Source organism: Astatotilapia calliptera, chromosome 11, assembly GCF_964374335.1.
Source record: "Astatotilapia calliptera chromosome 11, fAstCal68.1, whole genome shotgun sequence".
NCBI lineage: Eukaryota > Metazoa > Chordata > Actinopteri > Cichliformes > Cichlidae > Astatotilapia > Astatotilapia calliptera.
In genome coordinates this window covers 8,028,925-8,054,689 of record NC_137432.1, presented here as the reverse complement: position 1 = coordinate 8,054,689, position 25,765 = coordinate 8,028,925, and the positions used below count along the sequence as shown (strand labels likewise).

Below are 25,765 nucleotides of genomic sequence, written 5' to 3'. Positions count from 1 at the left end.
TGTGATTTGGGTCAGGGGTGCTCCAGATGGGAGGAACGGGAGGGCTGCGTCTGTGTCTATGTGTGAGAGACGAAAGAGAGTGTTGGGTTCTGTGAAGAGTTTCGACTGTTCAGGACCAGTGACTGAGAAATGCACACACTGAACACCTTTGACCCAAAGGAACTGCAAAACTTTGAGCCGTGGCTACACGTACAGTCCACGTCTACCGCTAACTCATTCGCTGACCCTCTGCATAGCTGTTAAAGACGCTGGCTATGTTACAGAATGCTGATTGTTACAAATCAACATAAGACAGACTTGAAAATACCTTGAATATGGTGCAAAGGAAGGTGAAGGCAATGCAACACCAGAACTTTAAAAGAAATTCCTCGTCACGCATAATGTGTAACCTCACTATATGATGGAGAGATTATTTAATTTAAAATATTTCCTTACACTAACTATATATCTGCACAACTGAGGAATCCAGAGCCCAGTTTAAATCAAAATTCAAGTCATAATCATACATGAATTTTAAGGGACATAAAATTTTTCCAATTATATCACCAAGTTGTAAGTTGGACCTCGTTTTGCTAAAAATATAATTTAGGTTTTCTTTCTACATGAGGCTTAGCTGCAGCTGCAGCTACATTTCTCATAAGAACAATGACATAGACCATGTACGGTCAATAAAATGAATTGCTGGAAAGAATTATGAGAGTTAACGGTACCTTTAAATGAGTTTCTTGTCTATCATTTTTCAAGAGGTTTATTTATTCACGTTTGACTGGATCACTTTTCTGTAGTAGTGTTTTTTCAGTCTCTTTAGATGCTAGCCATTTAACCCAATTGACCTCCGGGTGGCAAAATGATAAAAAGTTTCCCCCTCCTCCCCAGTTGGTCACTTAGGTGTTTTTGTTCAGTGTGAAGTGCTTACATGATTTATAATCTTCGTTTGGAGGCTTTGCAAGACACTGTAGTGTGTCTTTTGTAGTATGATAAAAGAGGGGACTTTAGAGCAGCCCATAAGTCACTCTGGTTATTTTCAAGAGGGGGTCAGTGACCTTGGCTCGGAGAGATTGGGAATTCTCCAGTACTTTAGATCAGTCTGAAAAAAGGACAAAAGGTACAAGCTGTCAGTCTTCCCTTCCCTCCACCTGGAGTCTAAATCCCTCCATAGAAGCTCTGGAAATAGTAGTAGAGGATTTTGTCAACTAGTTGAGTTGGGAAATGTTTGTATTGGTTAATTAAGGTGAGGTGTGGCAGTGAATGATTTGAAGAAACTTTAGATAACTGGTCTCAGGACAGTGGCTATCTGTTGTATCTATCAGACAAATATGTCAGCCCGTAATGGATTGCATTGGTGTTACTGTGGACTTTGAAAATAGGTTCAGATAAGTTAAAGTCAAGAGAAAGTCTCACATTGTCAGCCTTGTGGAAAGTTAATTGATGGTCCTATTTGCATTTTTTTTAAACTGCCTTTAATTTAACATTCATCATGTTGCACTTTTAACAGCTTATATTGGTGAAGGTTTTTATGAGTAATTTCCCATTTAGCCCCCTTGGAGAAAAAAAAATGCCTTTGTGCCAGGGATGGGTCTCTGTGCGAGTGTGCCTTTTTCTTTTTCTGTGGTCTATGGAGAGACCAGACACCTTGCTCCACATTTACTGCTGATGTCCCAGAACCCACAGCTGTCTATGTTGTTGTGTTTTGGAAAGAGTGAGGCAACTGATTTTTGGTACTGTACAGGATATGAGTAATAAGAAAATGTAGGTTCTGGAAACTGTGCGCAGGTTCCAAGCTTGTATTTTGGGACACTATGTAAACCATTAGGACCAGCTGCACCTGGTAATAGTCCTTCAATCTCACAAGATGCTGATCTTTAAAAAATGAATTTTCTTGTAACATGAGGACTTGCTTTTTTGTATTTCTCACTTATTGTCTTTTTCGAAACATCTTCACCAATGCCAACATATCAGGATTGGAACCAATTACTGAACATTTATGCAACACAAACCAGCTTTCTTTAATTATGCTACCTTCATTTATTTCTGTAAAAGTACAAAGCAACAACATATCAGTTACATAATCTATTCCTGCTTGAGTTTGTACTGGAGCTTTTCCACATACTTCCTTTAATGAGACTCCCATTTAATGTATTATTTTACCTGGAGAATAACATAGACTTGCAAGTCTGTATTCTTATGCTACATATGCTTGTTGTTTTCCCCTTGTTCTTTTTTGTGTTCTCTGCATGGCTTAATCGTGTTTTTCTTGTTCTTTTTCTCTTTTCCCCTTGTTTCGCTCTGGTTGAAGAACATGCTTCCTTTCAGTATTATAGATGCTTAGCATAGTGCATCTTTTCAGCCTTAAGTGTTGGCACCTAATTTTATAACTGCTCCAGTTGCAGGTTGTTAGAGCAGCAGCCCTTGTCAGCTGTAGCCTCATTACTCCTGCTCATTATGCTCTGGCCCACTAACCTGCTCGTACTGGTTTATAGTGTTACAGAGCTTGTGTTTCACCATGTGTTTGCATGCAGATGTATGTGCACTTTTGCCAACATTATTTATTTGTGTCTGGACAGGTATATGCATTTTTGTGGTTATGTGTGGCCTAAAGCAGCAGTTAAAGCTCGATAGCTATAACCCCAGCTGTACTTGTCTAAATATAGCTGTGACCACAGTCATATTGAACCAGGATGCTGATTAGCACCATTAAGACCACTGGCCTAAATGAATGCCAACTATGATTATGTGAAATATTTATTGTGAGTTTCCAAAAAAAAACCCAAAATAATTTAAGGATACTAACCAAAGTATTTGGTTATCATGTTATTTTCTTTCTAGCTTCTATGATGTTTCAATAATTCTTTTATTGGCTAAAATATACATTTTAATCTGTTCCTGCTTCGTGTCAAGATTTGGTCCTGTGCACAGAGGAAACAAGCTAGGCAAACAGTACCACAGCTGGTGTGGTACTTTTAGCTCTGACTCATGCTTCAGCCCAACTTCATGCCCTGTTTGCTTGATTTGGACTGAGACTCCAGCCAGTCAACTAGTTGTTCACCAGAAAGGTCAGGATGTGTTAGTCCTGGTCTAGTTCTGACTCCAACAGGGAACAGATGGGAAATATGGCCTAATGTTTCTCAAATACATTTGAGCTTTTTCTCTGAAATACATCAAAGGACAGCTGAAATTGAAATACCAAATTTTCTCCTTTTCCTGACTAATTTTAATTTTCTTTTAACACATTCCTGGTGGCCTCTGCATTTTAATGAAAAAGTTATTGACTTAAAGAACCACTGTGAGGTCAGAGACAGGCTATTCAATGAGGCACTGAAGTTAACGCCAAGAGCCTGAGTTAGGACCTAAAGTGGGTTGTGGGCACCCTTCTGGTAGGTCTCCACATTATAGTATAGATATTCTCTAATGAGTTTTGCTCCCCAAGCTACAGACTAATAGGCTTTCTGCACTATAACAGTAAAATACATGTTAGTTATTGTTAGTTCCATTGTGCATAGCTAATGTATGTTTCAAGGCAAATATTTTAATGTTGTTTGTTACTGCAGGTGATGCTGCAGGTGTTATTTTGAATCTTTTTGAGGTTTTTTTCCCACAAAGCTTGCGGCAACAGTGAAACACTGCCTGCCAGAAAGCTGTTTACCATGTTGCAGCAAGAAACACTGACCGTGCCAGCTACTTAATGAAATCCGATGAGTGCCTGGCTGTCTTCGCATACAGCATTCCCAAAACACCCTAATGAGAGTTTCTGTTTCTCATTTGAATCCAAGATCCAAGTTGCTGTTCGCAAAGAATTGGGCATAATATAATAAAAACAGGTGCATAATTAAAGTTTTAGGGGACCACATGCACATGACAGCTCCCCTTAAATGCTATAAACACTCAAATAAGGCAACAAACTTTCATCCCTTGCCAGTCCTCTCATTGAAGTGGCTTTGCAGGCACATTTGCTCTGCATGTGGGGACATTGTTGTTGCCGGCTTCCCTTCACTTTCTTTTGTTCAGCTGCAGTATCTTGCTATGTGCACACTGTGTGTGCACATATTTGAACGCACAAAAGCACACGAGAAACTCTTTGATTGATGTCTTGTTGTATAGCATACAACAGTAGTGACTTTTACTAGCAGAAAAGCATGACATGGCATGGTTTCCTATGTTGCCAAATCCACCACATGTAGGCACAGAATTTTAAACATATATGTGTGCCGTCAAGGTAAACTCATTGACCCAATCAGGTTTGAATTTTCTTTCTTCCTTTCTTCCTGTGTTTTTCCTGTAGCCTCTTTATCAAACGCGCTCTCACTTTCTGTCTCGTAGAAGACACAGCAGATGCTTCAGAAATCTGGGTCTGCCTGTGTGCAGCTAACTGCTCATGTCACCCTGCCGAACCACCCAGGAGCAGAAGAAAGGGAAAGATAAAGAGACTTGAAGAAAGACAGGGAGGGAAGCAGAGAAGTTAAATGATTGCAGAGCTGCTGAGCGCAGAGAAAGGCCTTGTGACATGTCCCACACTCAGAACTGGGACCAGACCAAAATGGGTGCGTGATTAAATGAACTGTGATGCTCGCTCCTGACACGCTGCAGCCATCGTTTGAATTAGTCACAGTTCTATTTTCAATGAAACCTCCACTCGTAGGGCAGATTCTATTACAATAAGTACTCAAGTGAACACACATGCAATACATAGATGGGTATCTGTGCTGGGGGCACTGCCAGTCCTCAAAATCCTAGACCAAGAAACTTTAGTTCCACTCCTATTTTCCTGCCTTGAGAACATGAGAGGAAAACAGGAGTGGAACTAAAGAGACTTGTTTGACTGTGCTTAGTTCAGCCTGCCTAGCCTCAGGCTTTGCTATAAGTAGTAAAAAGAAAAGCACAACGACAACATTTCTGATGTTTCTGATATTAAAATAATTTCTAAAAAGAAAAGTGCAAAACACCCGACAGAACATCACAACCAATTATTGCAAAGTTTAGGTTAGGCTGTGATTTGGTGTTTAAATAAAGCATCCCTAAAGGAATTTCCGATGTAAAGGTTTCTTCACCTTATCCAATGACATATTTATAAATGTAAAATCACAAATAATGAACATCTGTGCTACACGATATCATTAAAAGATTAAGATAATCTGGAAAAATGTCTGTACGCAAAGGACCAAGGCCGAACTCATTATTGAATGGCAATGATCTTTGATCAATGCAGACATTTTGTTCTGAGAAATTCATTGGCAATGGATTTCTAAGGGGTTAGACCAAATTTATTGCTTCATCTGCAAGTGGAAATTAAAGCTCTACCATGCAAAGAAAAAAAAAAAAAGTCAAAAGCCAGACCTAGAAACATCACCAACTACTTTGGGACACAGTTTGTTTGAGGTGGAGTGAAGCTGCTCTCTGATCTGTTTGGAAAGCATGGATGCTGTGGTTTTGGGGGGGGGGGGAGCTATCCAGCTTCTTATCAGCACAGAGTTTAAAGCCGGCAACTATAATGCTATAGTGGTAGATATGGCTATGGTTATCTTGCAATGGTTTTATTCATGCTGAAAGACACAAACAGAAACAACATACTTGCTGCCCCTGCTCATGATGTCAAAGGGTTGGCTTTAAGGTCCAAAGCAGCTGTTCTTAACTCCCTCACGCTTTTGTTAAATGAAGAGTTGATGCAACATCATTGTGACACATGCCTCTGTACCAAGTGCTTGCAACATAAAAAAACCCCACATTTCTCATTTAAATCATTGTTTTTCTTTTTAGTTCTGCTGCAAAAATAAACACTTGTAATTAACTCTGGATTAAAAACAAGTCATGAAACAAAATCTGTTTTGATTATTTTGTTTAGCTGGGTTTTTTTTGTTTTTTTTTACATTTTACACAGCATGCTAACTTTTTTGAAGACTGGGTTGTAAATGAAAAAAAATGAAAAAAGCAAGTGTGTGTGTGTGTGTGTGTGTGTGTGTGTGTGTGTGTGTGTGTGTGTGTGTGTGTGTGTGTGTGTGTGTGTGTGTGTGTGTGTGTGTCAGATGAGAAATGAGAGCATGCTCCGCTGAATTTCTGATGGACAGAGGCCTGGAGAACTCCATCGGACTGTGGTGTTACCTCATCCCCCTGAACGCTCAACTCATCAGCTCGTCATACGCGCAGACTCACACAAACTCGCTCCCCCCACACTCTTGGAGACAGATGAAATATTAAAGGCGTAGAGATTCTTTTCAGGGTCGGGTTTCTGGGCTGTACATCTTTTCACATAAATCATCATCACAGTTTTGACGGAGGGGAGGGAAGGGTCGACAAACTAAACCTACCTGCCAAGTAACTAAGGAAAGCTTGGCTCACACTTGGTACTTCTTCAATTTACTATTGGAATGTAGTTCTACTTATTTGGCCCTTGGTGCTATCAATGAGCTGTTTTATATTGTGATGTGATATTGATGGATTTGTGGAAGCTGTGAACCATTTGTTTCCACCAGTGTCTGTTTCATTTAGAGCGTATTGGCATTTATGTGTATCTGACTCTGTCTTGTCCCTTTTCTTGCAGGAGCAAAAGGTCTTCAGTCCCCACCACAGAGTTTATTTTTGAACTTCCCCACTTCACTATACAGGCCACAAGGGCCCAGACACTTTTGCTCCAAACAATCTGTCAGAGCTGGACCCACAGCATGGTCAACGGAGCGCCAGTGACACTTAATGAAAGTCTGCTTACTGAAGTGTACAAGGCTCCAGGTGAGTAACACGAGACAATACAAAGCTTGCCTTGCCTTTGCTAATAGCAAAACCACTTAACACAGAAATCCAGATTCATTCTTTTCTTGCCCCTGACCAAGCTCATAAGAATAGTAGTCTTTTTCTACTGCTCTTTGATCTGCTTACACTGTAGTGATTGTAGGTTGAGGCCTGTCTACAGAGAGGAGACAGAGTAGGACACTGAAAATCACCTCTAGTTGGATTTTTGTGTGTGATGAATTTGCTTCTATTTCTTATTTGTGCATGTGTATCTTACACTGACACTAGTTGTACAGTGACTTCTTCTTTCTGTGAAGAGTTATCAGAGTGGAAAAGACATGTTTATAATTGCTCACCAGGGGAACGCTCTGTTTTTTAGTTGTTATAATATGTTACTGTAAGGTAGCAATATTTCTGCAATGGCAGCTAAGTCGCTTGATTTATTATATCCTTTCAATGGCTCAGTAGTGATGGAACAAAGAACAAACATACTCATCTGGTCTCTTTTAGACCAGAGTATTAGATGTTAAGGCATTCATTGTTGTTCTTGATTTATTGAACATTTTTTGAGGATAACTCTCGTTTATCCTCGCAAACTTTATTTATCGTCCTTTGTTTACTTGTACCAGTAAATTGTCAGGAAAGATATATTGAACTGGCTAATATTAAAAGTGATTTGACTTTCTTATGAAAACCTTTCCAGTTATTTCTGAGGGCACAGTACATTTGTCAGACTGTCACTGATGGGAAAACAAGCCAACTCGATAGCATTGAACTCTGGGCAAATTGGCATGCACGTATCCAGAACTGAAGTTCTCCAAGTATACACGAGTTCACGCGAGACACTTGAAGATCAACTTGTCTTATTGGGGCCCAATATGGGCTGCTGGACCTGCAGCTGAGACCAAATTAACTCTGAAATGCTTCATGTCACCTAGGGTGTCTTAATGGTCAAATAATAAATTTTGTCCCTTGTTAAAGAAAGGTAGGGGAGTCTGAATTCAATAAAACAGTAGCGTTTCTCATGACGGTAGCATCTGGACAGTCCTCTGGAGGGCCTGGGATTTTCCAACTCATTAGGATCATGTTGTTTGGTATGCCGTCAACATTCTCCCCCAGCCAAGCCAGCCAAGCTACCTTTTTCACCGTTGTGTAGCCGCCAAAATTTATGAAGCTGGTCTCCCGTGGAGTGAAGTCAAATATTCCTCTCCCCTCATTTTGCCTTTCTCTTGGAACGGGGTTTGAATAGCGACATGGAGAAACATTTGCACATCTGGTCCATGTGCTGGCAGGCTAGAAAAGGAGCAGTGGGGGCTTAGAAGAAAAGAAAGTTTGAGCTTAAAAGGCATGAGACTTGAGGAGAATAGGTGGTGTGCTGGGTAAGTATATGTAGGGAAAATACTCAGCAATAATTCCTATGATATAACCAAAAATGTCTAGTACTGTATCTGCTTTTGCAATTTCGGGAACACTCATACCTTAAGGGAGATGTGTGCTGTGCGGTTGGTAAGAAAATAAAGTTTGCCACGGCGACACCAGCCGCTATTTTTCCGTAAGTGTGACTTACTGGCTCACTGGCTGCAGATATTTGTGGTAAAGGTGGCAGATCTAATGCAACACAAGATTTGGGTTTAAACCATGAGATTGTTCTCGTGTCCCCAACTGCTGTAGCACTCATCAAGGTATTGCCAGCACACAACTGATACACGCTGAAGCTAAAAACTGAAGACGGCAAACAAACGCTGTTCACTTTGAACATATGCTTTTTCATTCTTTTAGGAATTTGTCCTCCCTTCTCTCTTTTGATGTTGCAAAGTTTTTCAATAGGGGAAGGTGTTTCATATTGAAGTCTAGCTGATAACACAGATGGTCAGTGTCCTTCGCGGGAGGGAAACGTTTAGGTATGAGAATTAATTCACTGTCCAAAAGAAATTCCACATTTCAGCATTTCACGGGCAAACTCAACAGCTTCAGTTTTAATCTCAAGGCACTGACAGACTGTAAAATATTCAAAAATATTAAGAGCAACATTCAGAGACTAAAATTCATTGCAGCTGACTGGAACACAGCCGCTAGGACTTGTAATACTTTGAGTTACTGTGGTGCTCAGTGGCAACTACAGGAATAACACAGCGCACAGCACATCCAGTGTAATCTGTGTTTCACAAGACCAGATATGAGTAAAATAAGAAAACATACCGTAAAATTATATTTTCCTTGTCACTCGATTGCATGTCTGCATGGTTTATCACACAGCTGTGTGGGACTGTTGATTCTCCTTTGCATTCCAGTGAAGTCCACACTAGTGTTGTATTTTATTGGTGAGCTATGCAGCAAACAGTATGTCATTATTGGTATCTCTAGCTGAAAATGGACAGGTGTGTGCCCATATGTGCTTGCGTCAGTGCATGTACGCTTGGACTATGTGCCTTTGTGCTCAGAAGGTTAGCATCAGCTGTGTTGGTTTGGCTCTACTTTACTTCACTCCTCATTCATAACTTATATTTTGTTTTAGAACATAGTATTTTTCCCTTTTAAGCTTCATCTCAGTTTATATATGTCTTTTTCTTATGCTTTTAAGTCTTCTCTGTTGACAACTTTTATTTTGTTCCCAATTCTTTTTGGATTTGTTACTAGGTCCTCTTTTGTATTCTCCTCTTTTTTTGTAATTGTCAGAATTCCCGGTTCTATGTTATATGCGTGTTCTAATGTTTATACATTATGCATGTTATTGTGGTTTTTAGTAGCAGCAGCAGTAATAGTAGTAGCCAGTAATTCCTGTCTACCAATACTTTTACCCACTGCTAACCTCAGATTCGGCAACACACTGACCACAGTGACCTCCCACATCTTACTCAACTCTATGCAGTTCTGTGTGAGTGTAAAATACACCGTGCGTAAGAATTGTGTTTATGTGTCTAATTTTGGTAGTGAAAAAGTTTAATCCACCCAGATTCTTTTTGTCATTGCTAATTACTGACCACATTAGGCTCTCACATGTATTTCTACTGACATCTCAAGGATATATTATTGAAAGCAGTCTCATTAAATGTCTGAATGAATAACCAGTTTACACTCAGCACTGGTACAAAGCCTGATTAGAAAAAGATGATAATTATGAATAAACCTTGTGCCCTTTCCTGCTTTCATTCAAGTCTGTGTGTGTAGTTAAGTATTTCTGTCTTTGTCACATCTGTGACAGAGCAACAATTCCATATACCGCAAGTGCACACCCTTTGAGCAGCTCATTTACATTTTATACAATGGATGTTTTTGTTTTTTTTCTTTTTTGCCTGCACCTCTTTTAAACATGAGCGGTGTTTAAAACGCTCAAAAGTAATTTTTTTAACTTGTCTTATTTGAGTTATAAGTGAGCGGTATAAACTTTCTACTGTCCAGACTTTTGCCCTTGACTGTAACTTTGGTTCTCACTTCCTTATTTTACTCTACAAGGCTATATTTGAAAGATAAAAGATCAAAGCAATTTAAATTAGCATAAAATTGGCATTTCCACCATTGATGGATTGAACTTTAATGTAGCTACCACAGCTGGTTTTCCGGCCTTGGAGCTCTGTGGTGGTCTGGACTGCGACAAAAAGAGGGAGGTCTGGTAAAAGTTGGTTGGTGGTGGTCACCAGTCATGCTTTAGATGATTGCTGGGTGATATACGAGCTGTGACATAGCTTTAGCGTGACAGACATGAGGGGAAAAGAACAGAGGACGAGAGAGTGAATGATATAATGAGCAAGATGAAAAATGAAAGAAAAAGGAACATAAAGGTTGAAGGGAAAAGTGACAGAATGAAATAAAGAGGGTGAGAGTGTGGGGCCAACTGTGCCCAGAAATACAACTGGTCATTGGCTTGCTTTATTAATCCCAGGTCTGGCACCTAATTGCGTGTCAGTTTAGGCACACAGGCAGAGAATCGTGCATATTTGCAAATGCAATGTATTCCTACCTCCATCTTAAATGGATCATATATATATATATATATATAGCTAGCTTCTGAACATATGATCCCATTTAAGGCAAATAATCAAGACTATGTTCTCACTGCATAGCAACTACAGGCATGTTGTTAATGTTAGTAAGGGACGTATGCTCTCACTCATTTAACCGTATCATTATTAAAACAAGCCCTTTGTTTTTAGTTCTCCCTACACTTACCATGGTGAGGTGAGGAGGGGGGGGTTAAGAAAAAGCTGGAGAAACGATTGGGGGAAAAAAACCTGCCAAGTCCATTCAGGGTCACATTAGTGAGACTTACTTATGCTTTTCTTCACACTGATATCTCCCGTTGCTTGGAAACAAACATGATCTTTGAGACACATCAACAATAGTTTTACGCATTTTTGCACTGCATGAAAAAGGCTGCTCTTGTCATGGCCAGCAGTTTATATCCCTGTGATCTAACTGCCTGTGATGCTGTAGCACAATAAATATCGGTAATAGCTCATTGTTATAAGAGGGGGGAAAACTTTTCAAATCGTCCTGTCACCTGTGTAATCTGATGCCTCGTATGTTTTAGATTTTATGTTTTCTGGTCCCAGAATTTGCCCATCTGTCTTTGCTACCTCCTCCTTCCTCTGTTTTTTTTCTCTTGTGCGCCACTAATAATGCAGCTGTTGGTAGCATGCTTCTGGCTATAAGACTGAACACAGGAGGTTGCACTCTCTCAGTTTTTCATTGTTTTCCTGTGTAGATTTTGGCTGACACAGGCTTATTACTCACAACCTTAATGTTTCTCATCTATTAATCAAGACAAGTCAGAGGAACATGCAGCTTTGCCCCGTCATCTAATGAGCCCATACACTTAGCTCATGGAGATTGTTTTGATAGTTCTTTTGATTGTTCTCCTGTGAAGAAAGGAAGGACAACAGCCCTTTTTATGGTCTGCGGTTGTCACAAATGTCAGTAAAGGGTTGAGAAGCTTAATGAAAACCCTGAGATGTCTGTTTCAGCGTGGCCTGGCCTCTCACTCAAGTATCCATATTTCTTTGAAGAGGTAACTTATTGGTTTGAGAGAAATTTCTGCCTGTCGACTTGTCTTCTTCACGGATTGACATCAGGACAGGAAGAAAGCAGGAGGAAAAGAAAGAAAGAAGGATTTTTTTCATCCGTACGCAACCTTACATAAAAAACACGTCGTGTCAGCATCAGAGAATTGATAAATAAATCTTGGCTGGAACTTGAGACGGTTCTTGTCAATGAAAACTTCAATGAGCTACAGACGGGCTCGCTCCACTCCTGGCAGATTGTGATGATGTTTTAAGTCAGTCCAGACTTCCCTGCTTTTCTTGTGTCTTCATGAAGAATTCTGCTCTTTCTCTGTTGTTCACTTTAGTCCTGAGCTAATCAGAGAGGCCAGCGGAGTCGATGCAAAGCAGAAGTTTGCTGTGTAGTCCCACAATTAAACATTGGATTACGCGAAAATTTATACGTTTAATGGGATGAGAGCGCCAGGAAGTGCCTGAGGTCTGGTTGCAATAACATATCAAGCGTAACTTTCACTAAACTGCTTTTCACATGTATGCACAGATGCAAAATATCTATACGCATACGCATTTCCACATCAAAGTTGGTTTGGTGAGCTTAAGCATTCATAGGGGGACATCATGCTTGTCTTTTCTCACCATGGTTGTCCATTTATCATGCCTCTTTTCCTCATACCGTCCACAGAAGTTAGCTGAAATTCCGCCAAGTAGTTTCTTCCCCTTGTTTGTTTGATTGTAGCTCACTTTTTCTATCATGGGAAATGAGATGTGATTCCAGGCATGTTGAAGAACATGGACGGTCCCAGTGCAGAATGTGGAATTCTGAGTTTTGACTTATTTCTTCCTTCTCTGATATGAATGTTGGATGGTGTAATTTACTTGAACACTAAATCCAACTGAGCATTGACACGCACTATAGTACTTGAATTAGTGCTTAATTTAAAGAACTACTACACTTTTTAGAAGCCTGATTACTGCCAAGCATGCCACACATGGGATAAGAACATTTTCTACAGATTTAAGCTTTTGCCCATTAGAGTTGGGATAATGAGCTCATCTCTCCCTGAAGTGTTAAACTGAAATATGATATGAAAATCCCACATAGACTCCCTTTTGGCCTCTAAAATATGTCACCTACAGATGATGTAATAAACAGAGCCCAAAGTGTGAACAGTTTTTTGAAAGTATAGATTATTTAAAGACTGTTGTGTTGTGTGTGTATAATAATATGGATACTGTACTGATTGTAAACATTAAAGCTATTAGAGCCTTTGATGAAGAATAAAAATCAAAAGAGAGACATTGCACATATTTCAGCATAATGTTTCGATAACAGAGATAGGTAATTCTTAATAAAAACTAAATACAAGCGCACACACTAAAGGGAAGAACATCTCTGAGACTTTAAATGAAACACACTAAAAGACTAATAGACTTTAAAGCTCTTGCAGCAGACTCTCTGAATGTTACCAATCAATGACAGCCTCAAATAAATCTGTTTGTATTTATGTCATCTGGTAGTGTCTGCAGAGCTGGCTCCCTGCTGTGAGCCAACCGCCCCATCTGAGGGTAGTGACTAGTGCCGACTGAGCACATAGCTCCACGTCACAGAGCCATAAATTTCCACTGTAACTCCCATTGAAGTGTCTCAGCAGCACCAAAACCCCAGTCACGTCTTGGCTACCACCACACACAGACACAGTCAGCCTCTGCAAAGCTCAGACATAAATATTGATCTCGTTGGATTATTGATAAACAAGAATGCTCTGCTCGTTTTCTCTTTAATTCTCCCCTCATAAGGGAAGTGGAGTGAGGAGGGAAAAGCTTGTGAAAGAGGACAAGAATAAGCTATAGAGATGCAGAGATCTAGAGAGTGTGAGAGAGAACGGATAGTAATCCAGAGTTGGATTTCAGCAATAGAGGGGACTGGTTTAGCGTCATTAGCTGTGGTCTGTAGTTTCGAGCATCTCTCATGGTGAAACCACACTGGTATTCCATCCTGGCATCTGCTTCAAAGCTAGAATGCCCCTGTTTCTTATGCTAACCAAATTTGTCAGAGCAGCATTAGGCTGGGGATATGGGAGATTGAGAGGCAGACCTTCTCAACCAGAACTGTGTTTTAATGACCTATCTTACCACCGACTAATTATTTCCTTACAAGTGGCAATGGGGGAATCCTCTATGTCACGGCACATGTTTGTCTATCACATTTAGCACATCTGTCGCCCCCTTTTCTCTCACACTCTCTCTCTTTCCCTCATCTTACTTCTTTTATAACTCTCCCTTCAGTTTTGCTCTTGATCCCCTTCCTCCCAACCCCCCCACCACCCCAACCCCATCCAACCACTGTCTTCCAAACCTCACTGCCTAGGCACATTAGTATTGGCCAAATTGCTTCCGCATGAAGACTCCTTAATTGTGGTAATTCAGTGGCAGAGAGAACCACAGTTTGAATGTGTGGAGAACATGTGTCACTGCTTCAGTGGGCCGACAGAAAAGCCAGCAGCACCTGGAGGGGATGGAAATCAAGAAAATTAGACCCCCAGCTTCTGCTACCACCGGCACTTATACCCCATCATTGTCTTTATACCATGACGGTTATAGGGAGCGAGTACCGCTTGCACACACCAGTACCGCTGTAACCTTCATTCAGTGAGGTAGGAGCAGCTTGACTGGGATTTTGTCATATGTGTAAGGAAACCCATTATTTTTGTTCACAGACACTTGCTGGATTGCTTTTCTGTTTTCTGTCTCACCACCCAACTTTAAAAAAAAAAACAAAACAAAAAGCAATTCTTCCTAATATGCAAAGCCCCCCTCAAAAAACAACCCAAACTCTGGCAGCAATTACTGGTTATATAAACTGCCCAGCTCCTTCATCTATCTACAAACAGCTGTTGTTGTTGTTTACATCTGTTTGAAATCAAACATGCATATTCTTCCTGTGTGCAGATATTCTTACAGCTTTAACCTGTGCTAAATAGTAGTTGTGATATTTTTTTTTCTAACTGCAATCCCTTCAAATATCAATTATGATTTAGCTCAGCTCAGTTTATTTTTATTTATGTTGTGTTAAATCACAACACGTGTCATATCAACGCAATTTCATAAGAAAGATTCTCTGATGGAACCATAATGAACTTTTAATGCATCCCCCAAAAGTACCTCAATGTCATTTTTACTATCATAAAAATCAGTTCTTGTTATCGTAGTAACTCGATGTTTTTCTTTCTGTAATGCAGACCTTTGTTTGAGTAACAAAGCTGCTCTCCTTTTAGTTTTAACTGCATAACAAACCACTACTGGTTCACCTTGTCTGTTTTCCTGTCCCACTCTCTCAGCATGTGTCTGCATTTTTGCTGTGTGTCAGTTCTGGGCAAGATGCCAGCAGACCTGCTCCTACTTACTGCTTCTACTGCTTCCCTCCTGACTTAGGAGAGACAGTTATTGTTTCTGCATCAGCACTTAATGGCTCAGCTGGCTGCTTTCAGGCTACCCAACTTGTCTATGTCTACCTCTTTTTCTGTCAGCCCCCTAGCTGCTGTGGGCCCGTTGCCAACCTTGGAGGTTTTAATACTTTAGGTTCTTTCCCCTTCTTTGTCTGTCTTTGTCTTTTCACCTGCCCTTTATGGTTTTGAGATAATTTACATCCTTTTTTAAACTTGTTTCCATCACACATAAAGCTGGTCATTAATGCATGGAGTATGTAGCTGCAAAGAGGGAGGGTAATCAAAACACAGCTTTTAATAGTTGTTCTAGCACAAGTCCTATAGCTTGGTTTTTACTGTATTTTGTATCGTTATCTCTTTTTTTGTCTGTCTTGGGATTTTTTTCAGACTTGTTATATGGTGTAGTATTTGAAGAACAGGAAAAATAAACCTTTTTTTATATAGCATCATAAATGAAAGTAAAACTATTTCTGGGTTTTGTGAATATAGACTAAAAGAAATGGTTCGCATCTTGAGGTAGAATATTGCCTGGTCCACCATTGTAGGCAGACAACTTTCCCATAGCCTTCCCCAAAGCTGTGAGAGCAGGACATGTTGGAATGTGTAAAGCATGGCTTTCAAGCCTGCAGATGTGCTGCACATATATACTGAACCATGGACACGCCAACTATTGAGGTATGCAGAAAGTAAAGAAAGTACCCTCCACCTCCCATACGGTGCATGTGTTAGTGTGTGCATTCTGCTTTTTTGCATCAGCTCTTTCTACCCCTCTTTATTGACTTTCAGGCCCCCTTCCCTTCATCTTCTCCGCACTTTCTCATTGGTGTTTTCTATGGCAAATCCAGCTGCCCACAGTTGCGCCCTTAGTGTTTGATGGAGTGCCATACTCTCTGGCCCCTAGCTGTGTGTTTATGTACTTCTTGCACCTGCCTTTGCTTGACGAGTAACAGTACCACACACATTCACTCACTCAGTCAGTCACACTGACACACTCTATACACACTCTAACCCAACATACACACATGAATCACACGGGATACTGCTGTTTAAGCCAACAAACTACCTACCCTTGTGTTTTTACTCTTTCTGTGTACCCCACATTTTATAGTCCTAACAGCTGGACAAAACATTGCTTAGAGCTCCCCCATGCAACAACCACCAACCCAGCAGGTGCACAGTGCCCTTAGGACATCTATGTGGGCAAGGGGATATGTTATAGTGATACCTCTAGTGCCATTTATCAAAGAGAACACAGAGTAGAAGAAAAGGCCCCTGTCATATTACAGATTGGCTTGCACTTTTAACATCTTCGTCTTGTCCAAGCTCTGGGGAACAGTCGGGGCAACTCATCATTGTTGATGTCATTTTTCTTTTAGTGCTGTGTTGAAAAAGGCCAAATGGTCACTGAGTCTGGTTATTCATTCTCCATGAATAGGCTACTCTTTCAGGGTAGATGGGTCATGTGTTTTTAGGTTTACTCAGATACACTCAGTGATAAAGCCAAATGTCTTGGGCAATGTTTTTATGACAAATACATATTATACTATACTATATTGTTTCTAGTGGGAGAAGTGAACCTAACTTTATGTAGTACATATATCACTTTTAGTCATTCCCTCTGGTCCTTGGCCACATGAACTAATCTAGAAATCAGTGTTTCATGTATATACACGCGTATCCATATGAACATAAATCTATGGGAATTTTCACATACATTCTTTGAAGACCAAAGTTGCTTCCCTGGTTTAAAAAAACATATAGAAAGATAGAAGATAAGATTACTGAAATTGTGTACTTGGGACACCCCCTTGGTTGTGTGGAGCACAGACTCACTGATTAGTGTTTGGTTGATAATTAAGGTGCCGACTCTGCAGCTCTGCTGATTCTTAGGTTAAAATTAGGAGTGGGAAAGAAACCGTATAAAGAGCAAAATCACGCTCATCATTTGGATGCCATTAGTTTGCAATAGAGCATGCTGAAGATTTTGAGAGTGGTGTTGTTTTATTTTACAAGGTTTACATTGGGCATTACCATCTACTTAAAAGAACTATATACACTGTACTGCAGTGTAAATAGAAAGTGGCTCCAAGACAAAGATATATATTACTGGTTGCCAGTATTACAGCCTCAGCCTAAACAGAATAAGGCAGCTAAATGCACAGAGTGGTTGTACAGCACTGCTCTGTTTGACCTGCAGATATATTAAGTGGGAGACAGAGAGACAGAAGGAGGGTTATTAACATAACCATCTTCCATCTGGTCTCACGGAGGGCCTCTTAGACAGCAGGTGAAGAGGTTGATGGGCAATTTGTCTGAGAGAGAGAGAGGAGGGAAGTCAGTGGTTAGAGTTTTTTAGCAATTTTCAATAATTCCCCGGTTAAGTGTGCTATGTGTGTGACTACTCAAACATGCCCTACTTCACACTGCTGATTTACGGTGAAACTACATTTGAATTTTTAGTTGATCAGAAAAATACTGTGTGCTATGTTGGTGTAAAGCCCATCCAATTTAGCACTGGTTATACAGTGTTTAGATTTTTCAATCACCTGTGTAAGAAGGAAATTTGTTATATAATATCTGTGTGTATACAAAAGAGTTTGAGAGGATAAAACTAGTAGAGTGGCTCAGGAAGTAGAGCTCGTCCTACACTTATCTAAGGTTGTATTCATCCTGGGCTGAGTAAGTGACCAAATCTAGACATAAGTTTGCATATTTGCAAAGGGATGATTCAGTGGAGGCAAGTTACCAAACCTCGAGTTGCCCTTCAAGCATCCATTGGTGTGAGTGAACATTAAGTTAAAAGTGCTTTTGCATAGAATGAAGCACTTGTATGTACGTGTGTGTGTGTGTGTGTGTGAGATTTGCAGTAGAAAGTGTTTTGTATGCTAAACTTGAGTTTATTTATGTTGATATTGAACCTTTTTTGCCGTTTGCTCAGTGACTTTGCCGTCCCTTGGCCAACACACGACAGAAAAAGCCCCAGTAAGTTGTAAACTCGACTGAAAAAGTGCTGTGGACACTTGTAGGAAATAAAGCACAATCGCTGTATGAGAGGATTATTTGAGAAGGAAAGCCTTATTGGAACAGGTGATGCAAGAATTAAATGTGATTCCCTTGGACAGTTCCAGCTTACTGGAAGAATGTAGCATGTGATGAATGGATCCTCCTCTCCTCTCTCAACAGGCGGTTTGGCACATAACTTCCTTAACTCCACAGTATCTTTTAGTCATCCAGCTACGTCTCCCTGCTTCTCCTGTTATGTGTTTGAAATAGCCTCTCACCATAGAAATAACACTGACATATAATAGAGAATATGTAATTCCTTGTCACATTGCAAACAGTTTCATTTTGGAAAGATGGAAGACAGGAGGTTCTTCCACACTAGGCTGCCATTAAGAGAAGTAATCATAGAGTGAGGAACACTTGAGGCTCCTGTGATGTAATGCTGGTGTGAAGTGAGCTGTACTTGACACTAAGCTGAATACAAGCGTGACTACATGGAATATTGTTTTGGAAATAAACGATTACTCACAACAAGTTAATTAGATCTCTTTTTATCATGATTTTTAGGCGTAGCAGTGTGGGTGTGATTTCAGACTGTCTTGTATCCAAAATGATCTAAAAGTTTTCACAGGAAACAAAAATTGCAATAATAAACAAAGATAACCTCTATAAATTTTCAGACCCTGTCCGCTTGTACTCAGAAGAAGATATAACATTAAAGAAAATAATAACTTTAAGTATGGACTGGTGTAAACTTTAAAACTGAGAAGGTGCATCATGTATTTTAGAAAAATTGCCCAGTGTCGTTTGTCGTGGTTTATAGCTGACCTTAATATGCAAATGTATTTTAATTCAGATTATATGTCAAAGACATGCGCTATCAGTAATACTGTTGAAAACAGAGGACACCTTTTCTTGATTTCTTTGTTTAAGAGCAACTAGCTGGTCAAGAACAATTAAAGGCCAATCAGGTGTTTAACTAAGTCACAGAAGCGGTGCTTAAATCTGCCGGACTGCAGTTCATTTTCACTTTTTTTCACTTTTTTTATTAGGTGTGAAATATCCAGGCCCGTCACCGACTCTCGAAGGCTCGGTCCAAAACCTGGAGCTGAAGTTCTGCAGCCGTGCGACGGTGAAATGTGCCTCAGGAACCGTGGGAGCTGTAAAAGTGTGCGCCAGGACCCCAGGTGTGTGCAGCTGTGCCCTGTTAAAACTTTACTGCCTGTGTAGGAGGGAAAGAGTGAGACAGACTAGACTCTTCTTTTACTTTCTTTAACTTATGCTTTTACACACTCTACTCTGTCTTGCTCCCTCTCGTTTTCCTGCTCAGTCTTTATGTTGATTTCTATCCAGCTATGTGATTCAGTTGCTGTTTTCTCCTGGGGCGCTGTCATTGGGCTGTGGCCATGTCTTTGATGGCAAGGATGTTATTGGAGCTAGTGTCATAGCACAGAGTTCACAAGGTCAAGCTGCACATGATGTGGGTCAGATTAGTAGATCTATTGCAGCTGTCAATATAGAAATACAAGCAAACCATGTGCAGTTAATGCCCTTATTTTAAAATGACCATTTATTGTAGAGTCACACAAATATGTGCACATAAGGAGTGAAAATGACGATGGAGGGCAAAGTTGTTCTTTTGGACTATGAGCTCTTCAACTAAAGTGAAAAATTAACAAAACATGGCTTTACTGGTGCATAGGAGTGGTCATAATAATAATAATTCATAATTCGTTATTAGGCCTTTTGCCTTCTGTATAGCAACCAAATAGTGCTGTTGCAGTTACTTCAAGGTGAATCACAAGGAAGTTCAAATAAAGGGCTGTTTTTAATACATGAAACATTTACAAATGTTTTATTTTATGTGTACATTTGGTCATTCCTATTTCAGAAATGCTTTCCAATTTATGGGAGTCATTATAGCTTGATTTGGAGAAGTGGAGAGTTTGTAAAATATTACAAACTATTACTCTTGTCTTTCAGGTTCAGGAGAGGGAGTGAAGGAGAAGCTGGTTCCTCTGATTCAGGGTCCATCTGACACTAAAGAACTACATATGAGCCGCTGGCTTAATGAGATTCGCAAGCCTGAATCTTTGCTGGCCCCTGACCTGCTGGCATTTTCTATTCAGGTCCCTCAGCAAGGAGATGATTGCAGGAACTCAGGTATAAGTGTTTTAAATGTATGGATTACCCTCTTTTCTCCTCTCCGCTCCTCTCCACCCCACCCCACCCTTCATTTATAAATCAGGTTTTAGTTCATTTTCTGGTTGTGGTTTTGGTGTTTGGGTTTGTTACAGGCACTGATTATATCTGCACTATTGGTGATCTAATTCAGGAGTCTCCATTTGTTTAGGTTGTCATATTTTCCTTCCTCTCATAATGTCATGTAGTGCCCCCTTTCAGTTATTTGTTTAGTAAAGCCGATAAGTGTTTCCCACTCTGCTGTCCTTGAAGCAGGGTTGGCAGCCCTGCATCTCTTTTCAGGCAGTGTGATTTCTCTAAACAGCAGTTAGTCTCTGTCAGCACTGGGCTGAGCTGGCTAACAACAGCTAACCACTTGAGGATTGCTGTTGACGGCTGCTCTGATGTCAGGTTGCAGTTTTGATTGCATCCCTAGACCACAGATTATGTTTCCTGTGTCATTGTGAGGGTGTGTGGGTGCATGCATGTGCCTTTTGAGAGAGGGAGTGGGATTATTCAGTAGCCTTTCCAAAGAGCTAAAAATGCAAACCAATTCCAAAATTTAAAGTGCTGCAGTGCTTGATTTAGTAAGTAGGATATTAATCATCACATCTGTACATGTCGCCAAGGATGCCCTCATTTTTCTGTATGAGCTTCTAGAAATAGATATGACCACGGATATTAGTGTGTTATTAATATTCTTCATACCGTCAACTTAAAAAAAACGTTCTTCCCGAGAAAAACTGATACCTCTCGAAGTATGGGACAGTCTCTACTATGTCATGGCCTTTAGCCACTCCCAAGTTTCTAAAAGCCCACAGTAGGGGCCTTAAAGTACATTCTGGGCTGTTTTCCTGCAACCCTCTCCCAAGATCAGATCCCAAGATCAGATACAGGAGAAGCCTGGGGTGACAAGGTAAAACAATACAGCTCCATTTGTTTTCAGAGTTGTCTTCAGAGTCACAGTTGTACATTCCTTTTAATACCGGACTACAGAGATTCATTGTGTAGCCTTGATTTGTGCAAACCGCCAACTCCTGAATCATATCAGGGCTCAGGCCTTAAACATGTCAGCTCTGAGGTGTGTATAGAGCTCTCCTCAGGTAGTTTAAACTGTGAGAAGAAGATGCAGTTGTACCTAAGGGTGCAGGAAAGTAAGAAGAAAACTATTGTTTAGAGACAGTAGATTTTGGAGGTCATCCCTAACCAGGCACTGTATTGCTCTTTAAATTTCACTCTATCATTTACTGTCCCATTTCTAGTAAACCAAGTGCCAGGACACTGCTGTAAATTGCAAATAAAAGGCAGGCTGACATTTCTTAGAGAGGTAATGGTTTGATAAATGTGAGGACAGTCATTGAATACATTTCCTGAATGTTACAGTGACAGAAAGGCAGATTTTTAAAATCAGTGTTTCCGACGAGATGTTCTTCCATCGATTACGTACATGATCACTCAGACATGTAGTAGATAGATACTTTTAGGAGCTCTGGTAAACTCTGTTTAGTCCACGGCCTCAAACCATTACTGTGATTTAGAGACCATATTATTTCAGTAAAGCATGGCTCATAAAGGCAGTACATATTTTTGAATATTAAAACCTGATCTGAACACAAACCAGAAGACCAAAAGGAAGCAAAGAGAGTGGGAGAGCGAAAGGAGATGAAGGTAAAAGGAGGTGGGGGGGCTGACTCCCAGAAGAACTGAATATATCTCCAGCAGATGTGGAGCAGTGCAGGTCTGTGCTACTTCTCATCACTGCCTCTCTTCTTTTTCCCCCCCCCCCCCGTCTTTTGAGTTCAGATCGCTCTTTTTTTTTTTTTTTTTCTCTCACTGTCTGAACGTCTCTATTGTCTCTTTTCGGACATACGATATTTAACAGTGTGGGATTCATCAGTCAGTTAACTGGCTGCCATTCAGACTTGGGGCATGTTTACCTTCATATTACTTATATAAATATGTGTCACTCACATGTGTCTAAATGACGGAGAAAAGCCACAAATCAGCTGTGATATGTGCCATATTTGCAAATAGCTTTCACCCCTTTGATAATGAGAATCACAAACATTGTGTGTGTGTGTGTGCTACCAAAGATAGAGCTGTATTTCGCCCCTTGTGCATTTCAGTCTCAGATCAATCACTTTTGTTTTTGGAATATTGAAACGATTAATGCCCTAGACATCTAATTGATCTAATAATCAAATGTGTAGTGAAAGCTGGGGGTCAGCAGCGTGTGACTGTAAGGTAACAACTTTACCACACGTGGAACGTTTTTCTCATTCTCTGTATTTTTCCTAACATGCTGCTGAGGATAACACTTGTGTGTGTACACAGGGTTTTGGGGTGTCTCTTAAAGCTCTGTGTTTTGTATGGTGGTCAGGCTTACATCAAAGCCTTTGGTTAGCCCACATGTCCCATGTCCCTGCTGTCATCCAGAGGGTGACTAGGAGCCTGTTATAGCAATGTTAATAGAATGATGGATGCAACGCCTCATTCAGCAAGAGATGAAAGGTGGTGTGGCACTGCTCTAAATAGCCTGGACACTTTGCTCCCACAGGGCTAGCTCAGAGGTTCAACATTTTGTGATCATGACATTCCTCAGTTGTTGGAGCACTTGGTCTTGGCATCAAACACACTTTATTCTTCCCATGTGGTTCTGCTGAGTCCATTTACCAAATTCCTAAAGTGTGATCATTATACACTGAGTATACGACCGGGGTAGGGAGAAAAGCTGACTCCTGACAGTAGGATGCAGTGGAAAACACAGCAGAGTTATGAGCGATTTCTGCCCAGTTCTCAAAGCATAACGGGGGAGGGGGGGAATGGGGGTAATTGCCATTAAGCTACCAGTGTGTAGTCAGTGAAGTGTTTAAATATATATACATTCATATACCTTTATTTGATTGACTGCAGTTGATTATAAGTCAAGAGAAGTCTTGCTTTTTCGTATTTTGCCTCTGCCCCTTTATGTATGAGTGATCTCTGCATTGTCTCATTTCTTAGAGCTTTTGACAGGCTCTGAAAATCAACAGCACTTTCCTTATAGATCCTTTAATTCATCCCAGAAGCCATTTCCTCAATGCCATGCACCTTCTAATTTCTCAAGGCTCGGAAAGGCTCATATCTCCAGGGGGGATGTTGGGAAATGTTCATTTTCAGTGTTAAAGTAAAGATAAATTGGTTGTTTTGATATATTGTTTTATTTGAATTATTTGTAGTCCAGTATTTTAATGAAAGCTTTGACACGTTTAATTGTCTCATTCTTTCTCTCACTCCTTATAACTCTTTTATACAAAGTTAATCTAAGGAGATGAGTAGCTTTTAAATATGGCCAGTGACATCTGTTTTCTGTCTAATTGTTTACCAGTGAACTAAAACAAAATTCCAATTTACTTAGAAAATGAAGAGGGTGGGTTGGGTGGCTATGGTCGGCGGTTGGAGGGAGTCCCTGTACACTTGTAGAACTCCTGCAGATCGGGAATAATGTGTTTTTATTTAACAGAGCTGAGGTTGGAACATTCTAATAAATTAAACACAATTAAAGGCGTGGGTTTTTACGCAGAAGAACTAAGCAGCTCTGCTTTGAAGTGTCCTCTTTTATGGATCCAAAAGGGTCGAGTAATTTTATTTCTCGCCATTAACCCTTTAGATTACAACATGACGGTCCCACAGGCTTTCTCCAAGTTGATTAGTCGACCCAGATAGCCACAATATCCTTTTCATGCTCTTTTCTTCTGAAATAACAAAACTTTAAAAGCATTATGAGACATGAATAATAAAATATATCAGCGCCACTTTTTAATTAAATAAATAAAAGATAAACTATTGTAATAAATCAACAATGGAAACATGCAAGTCTGCAGGGCAAGTCTGCAAGTGAGGTAGCTGCTTTTAAGTCACAGCAGACAGCAATCCAGGTTCAGGATCAGAAGGGCATAGGTTTTTCTTCCACATGGGCCTAGTTGAGAGCCAGGGACATGTCATCATTCACCAGCATGCATTGGAATGGATGCCTCTGGTATTAGATCTATAAATTATTTTTGAATTTAATAAGAGTAGAGCAGTGCCTTTAGTGACTGGGACCAGAAATCCTTGGCCATGTCATTCACAGTGACCTCTAGTGCTACTTTGAGTGTAAATTATCACTGGTACTCAAGAGACAGTTTGATCATTTTGATCCCTGGACAGTGGCTGGCTGGCTGGCTGACTATGTGCTTTTGGCTCAGTCTTGGGTCTGTCATCACTGATGGATGGGAAGGACTAAGGGGCCTTGGATGGGGCTAGTGTGCAAGAGTAAAGGGCTAGAGGGCGTGTGAGGAGCTGGGGTTTATGCTCAACCGTGGGGCAAGCAGCAGCCTGCAGGTGTTCCCCACCCCAAACACACACTCACTTTACCATTGTGATTTCAGCAGAGGAGGGAGGGACCAATGGCTCGAGTGAGTTTTATGATTGTAGAAGAGAGAGGGAGAGTGTGAGTCTGTGAGGGATAGCATGTGTTTTCCCTAGGCACGGCAGCAGCTGCGAGACAATGATTTATGCTTTTCTCAGAACTCTGGGATCTCAAAATGTTACATTTAATCAAGCACACTGAGAGCAGAGCAAATGTTAAAGATGTTCCCTATAAAGCCCTTCAGTTTTGATCTCTTTACCATACCATGGGAGCAGGGAGAATAGAGGAACAAAGTGATCTTTAATCTCAATTTTAACATATTGAAGGGAATAATGAAAGCTACATGGAATTAATCCTGTGCAAATTCCCAAAGTGCTGTAATACTGAACACACTTAGTTCCCTAATAGTTATTAAAGCTGTTTTCTTCTCAATTACTGCTTTAAAATTAGACAAATGGGGGGAAGAAACTGCTTCAGAGTTTATTCTGAATTAAGTCTAAACATATTTATTATAGGAGAGCAGATACTACGTATATGTTGCATGCATTATAGTGACATTTCATGCAAACCTATATATAAGTGTTGGTGTGTATTTGTGCCCATTTATGTAAGTGTCCTGAGAGGCCTGTCCACAGCAGTCAGAAACAGGTGGGGTTCTACAGTACCTCGAGTCTGCAGACCCAAAGACTAATGAGAGCAGGTGGCACTGAAGCACCACCTGACTTTGATCTGACCGTTCGACTTGAGCACATGAATGCATTCCATTATACTCACTGGTCAGTGCATGCACGTGCAAATGCAGAGAAATTGCTACACATGCTATGTTTGCCTCTTTACTGAAATGATAGCCTTTGAATGGGTTGCACTGACACTGTAGATGGGGTGTGAACTGAAGTGGGATCTCCCTTGGTAGCCTCCTCCATTACAATCTTTCAAAGGACTGCCGTACTTTCATATGTCCATCTATCATGCTCTTTTCCCCTCCTTTGCATGTGTTCACTCACTCCATAGAGTGTTAAATCAACAGTCTG

At 40.4% G+C, this 25,765-nt stretch overlaps 1 protein-coding gene across 2 annotated transcripts in view; it reads left to right on the top strand.

Annotated features, from left to right (window-relative positions):
• vps13b (vacuolar protein sorting 13 homolog B) overlaps positions 1 to 25,765 on the top strand; it is a 301,375-nt gene that overhangs the window by 67,831 nt on the left and 207,779 nt on the right. For both annotated transcript variants that reach the window (XM_026183458.2, XM_026183460.2), the window contains exons 17-19: positions 6,533 to 6,717; positions 19,216 to 19,350; positions 20,147 to 20,326. In XM_026183458.2, the coding sequence (XP_026039243.2) occupies positions 6,533 to 6,717; positions 19,216 to 19,350; positions 20,147 to 20,326 (500 nt within the window). The remainder of the gene's footprint in view (positions 1 to 6,532; positions 6,718 to 19,215; positions 19,351 to 20,146; positions 20,327 to 25,765) is intronic.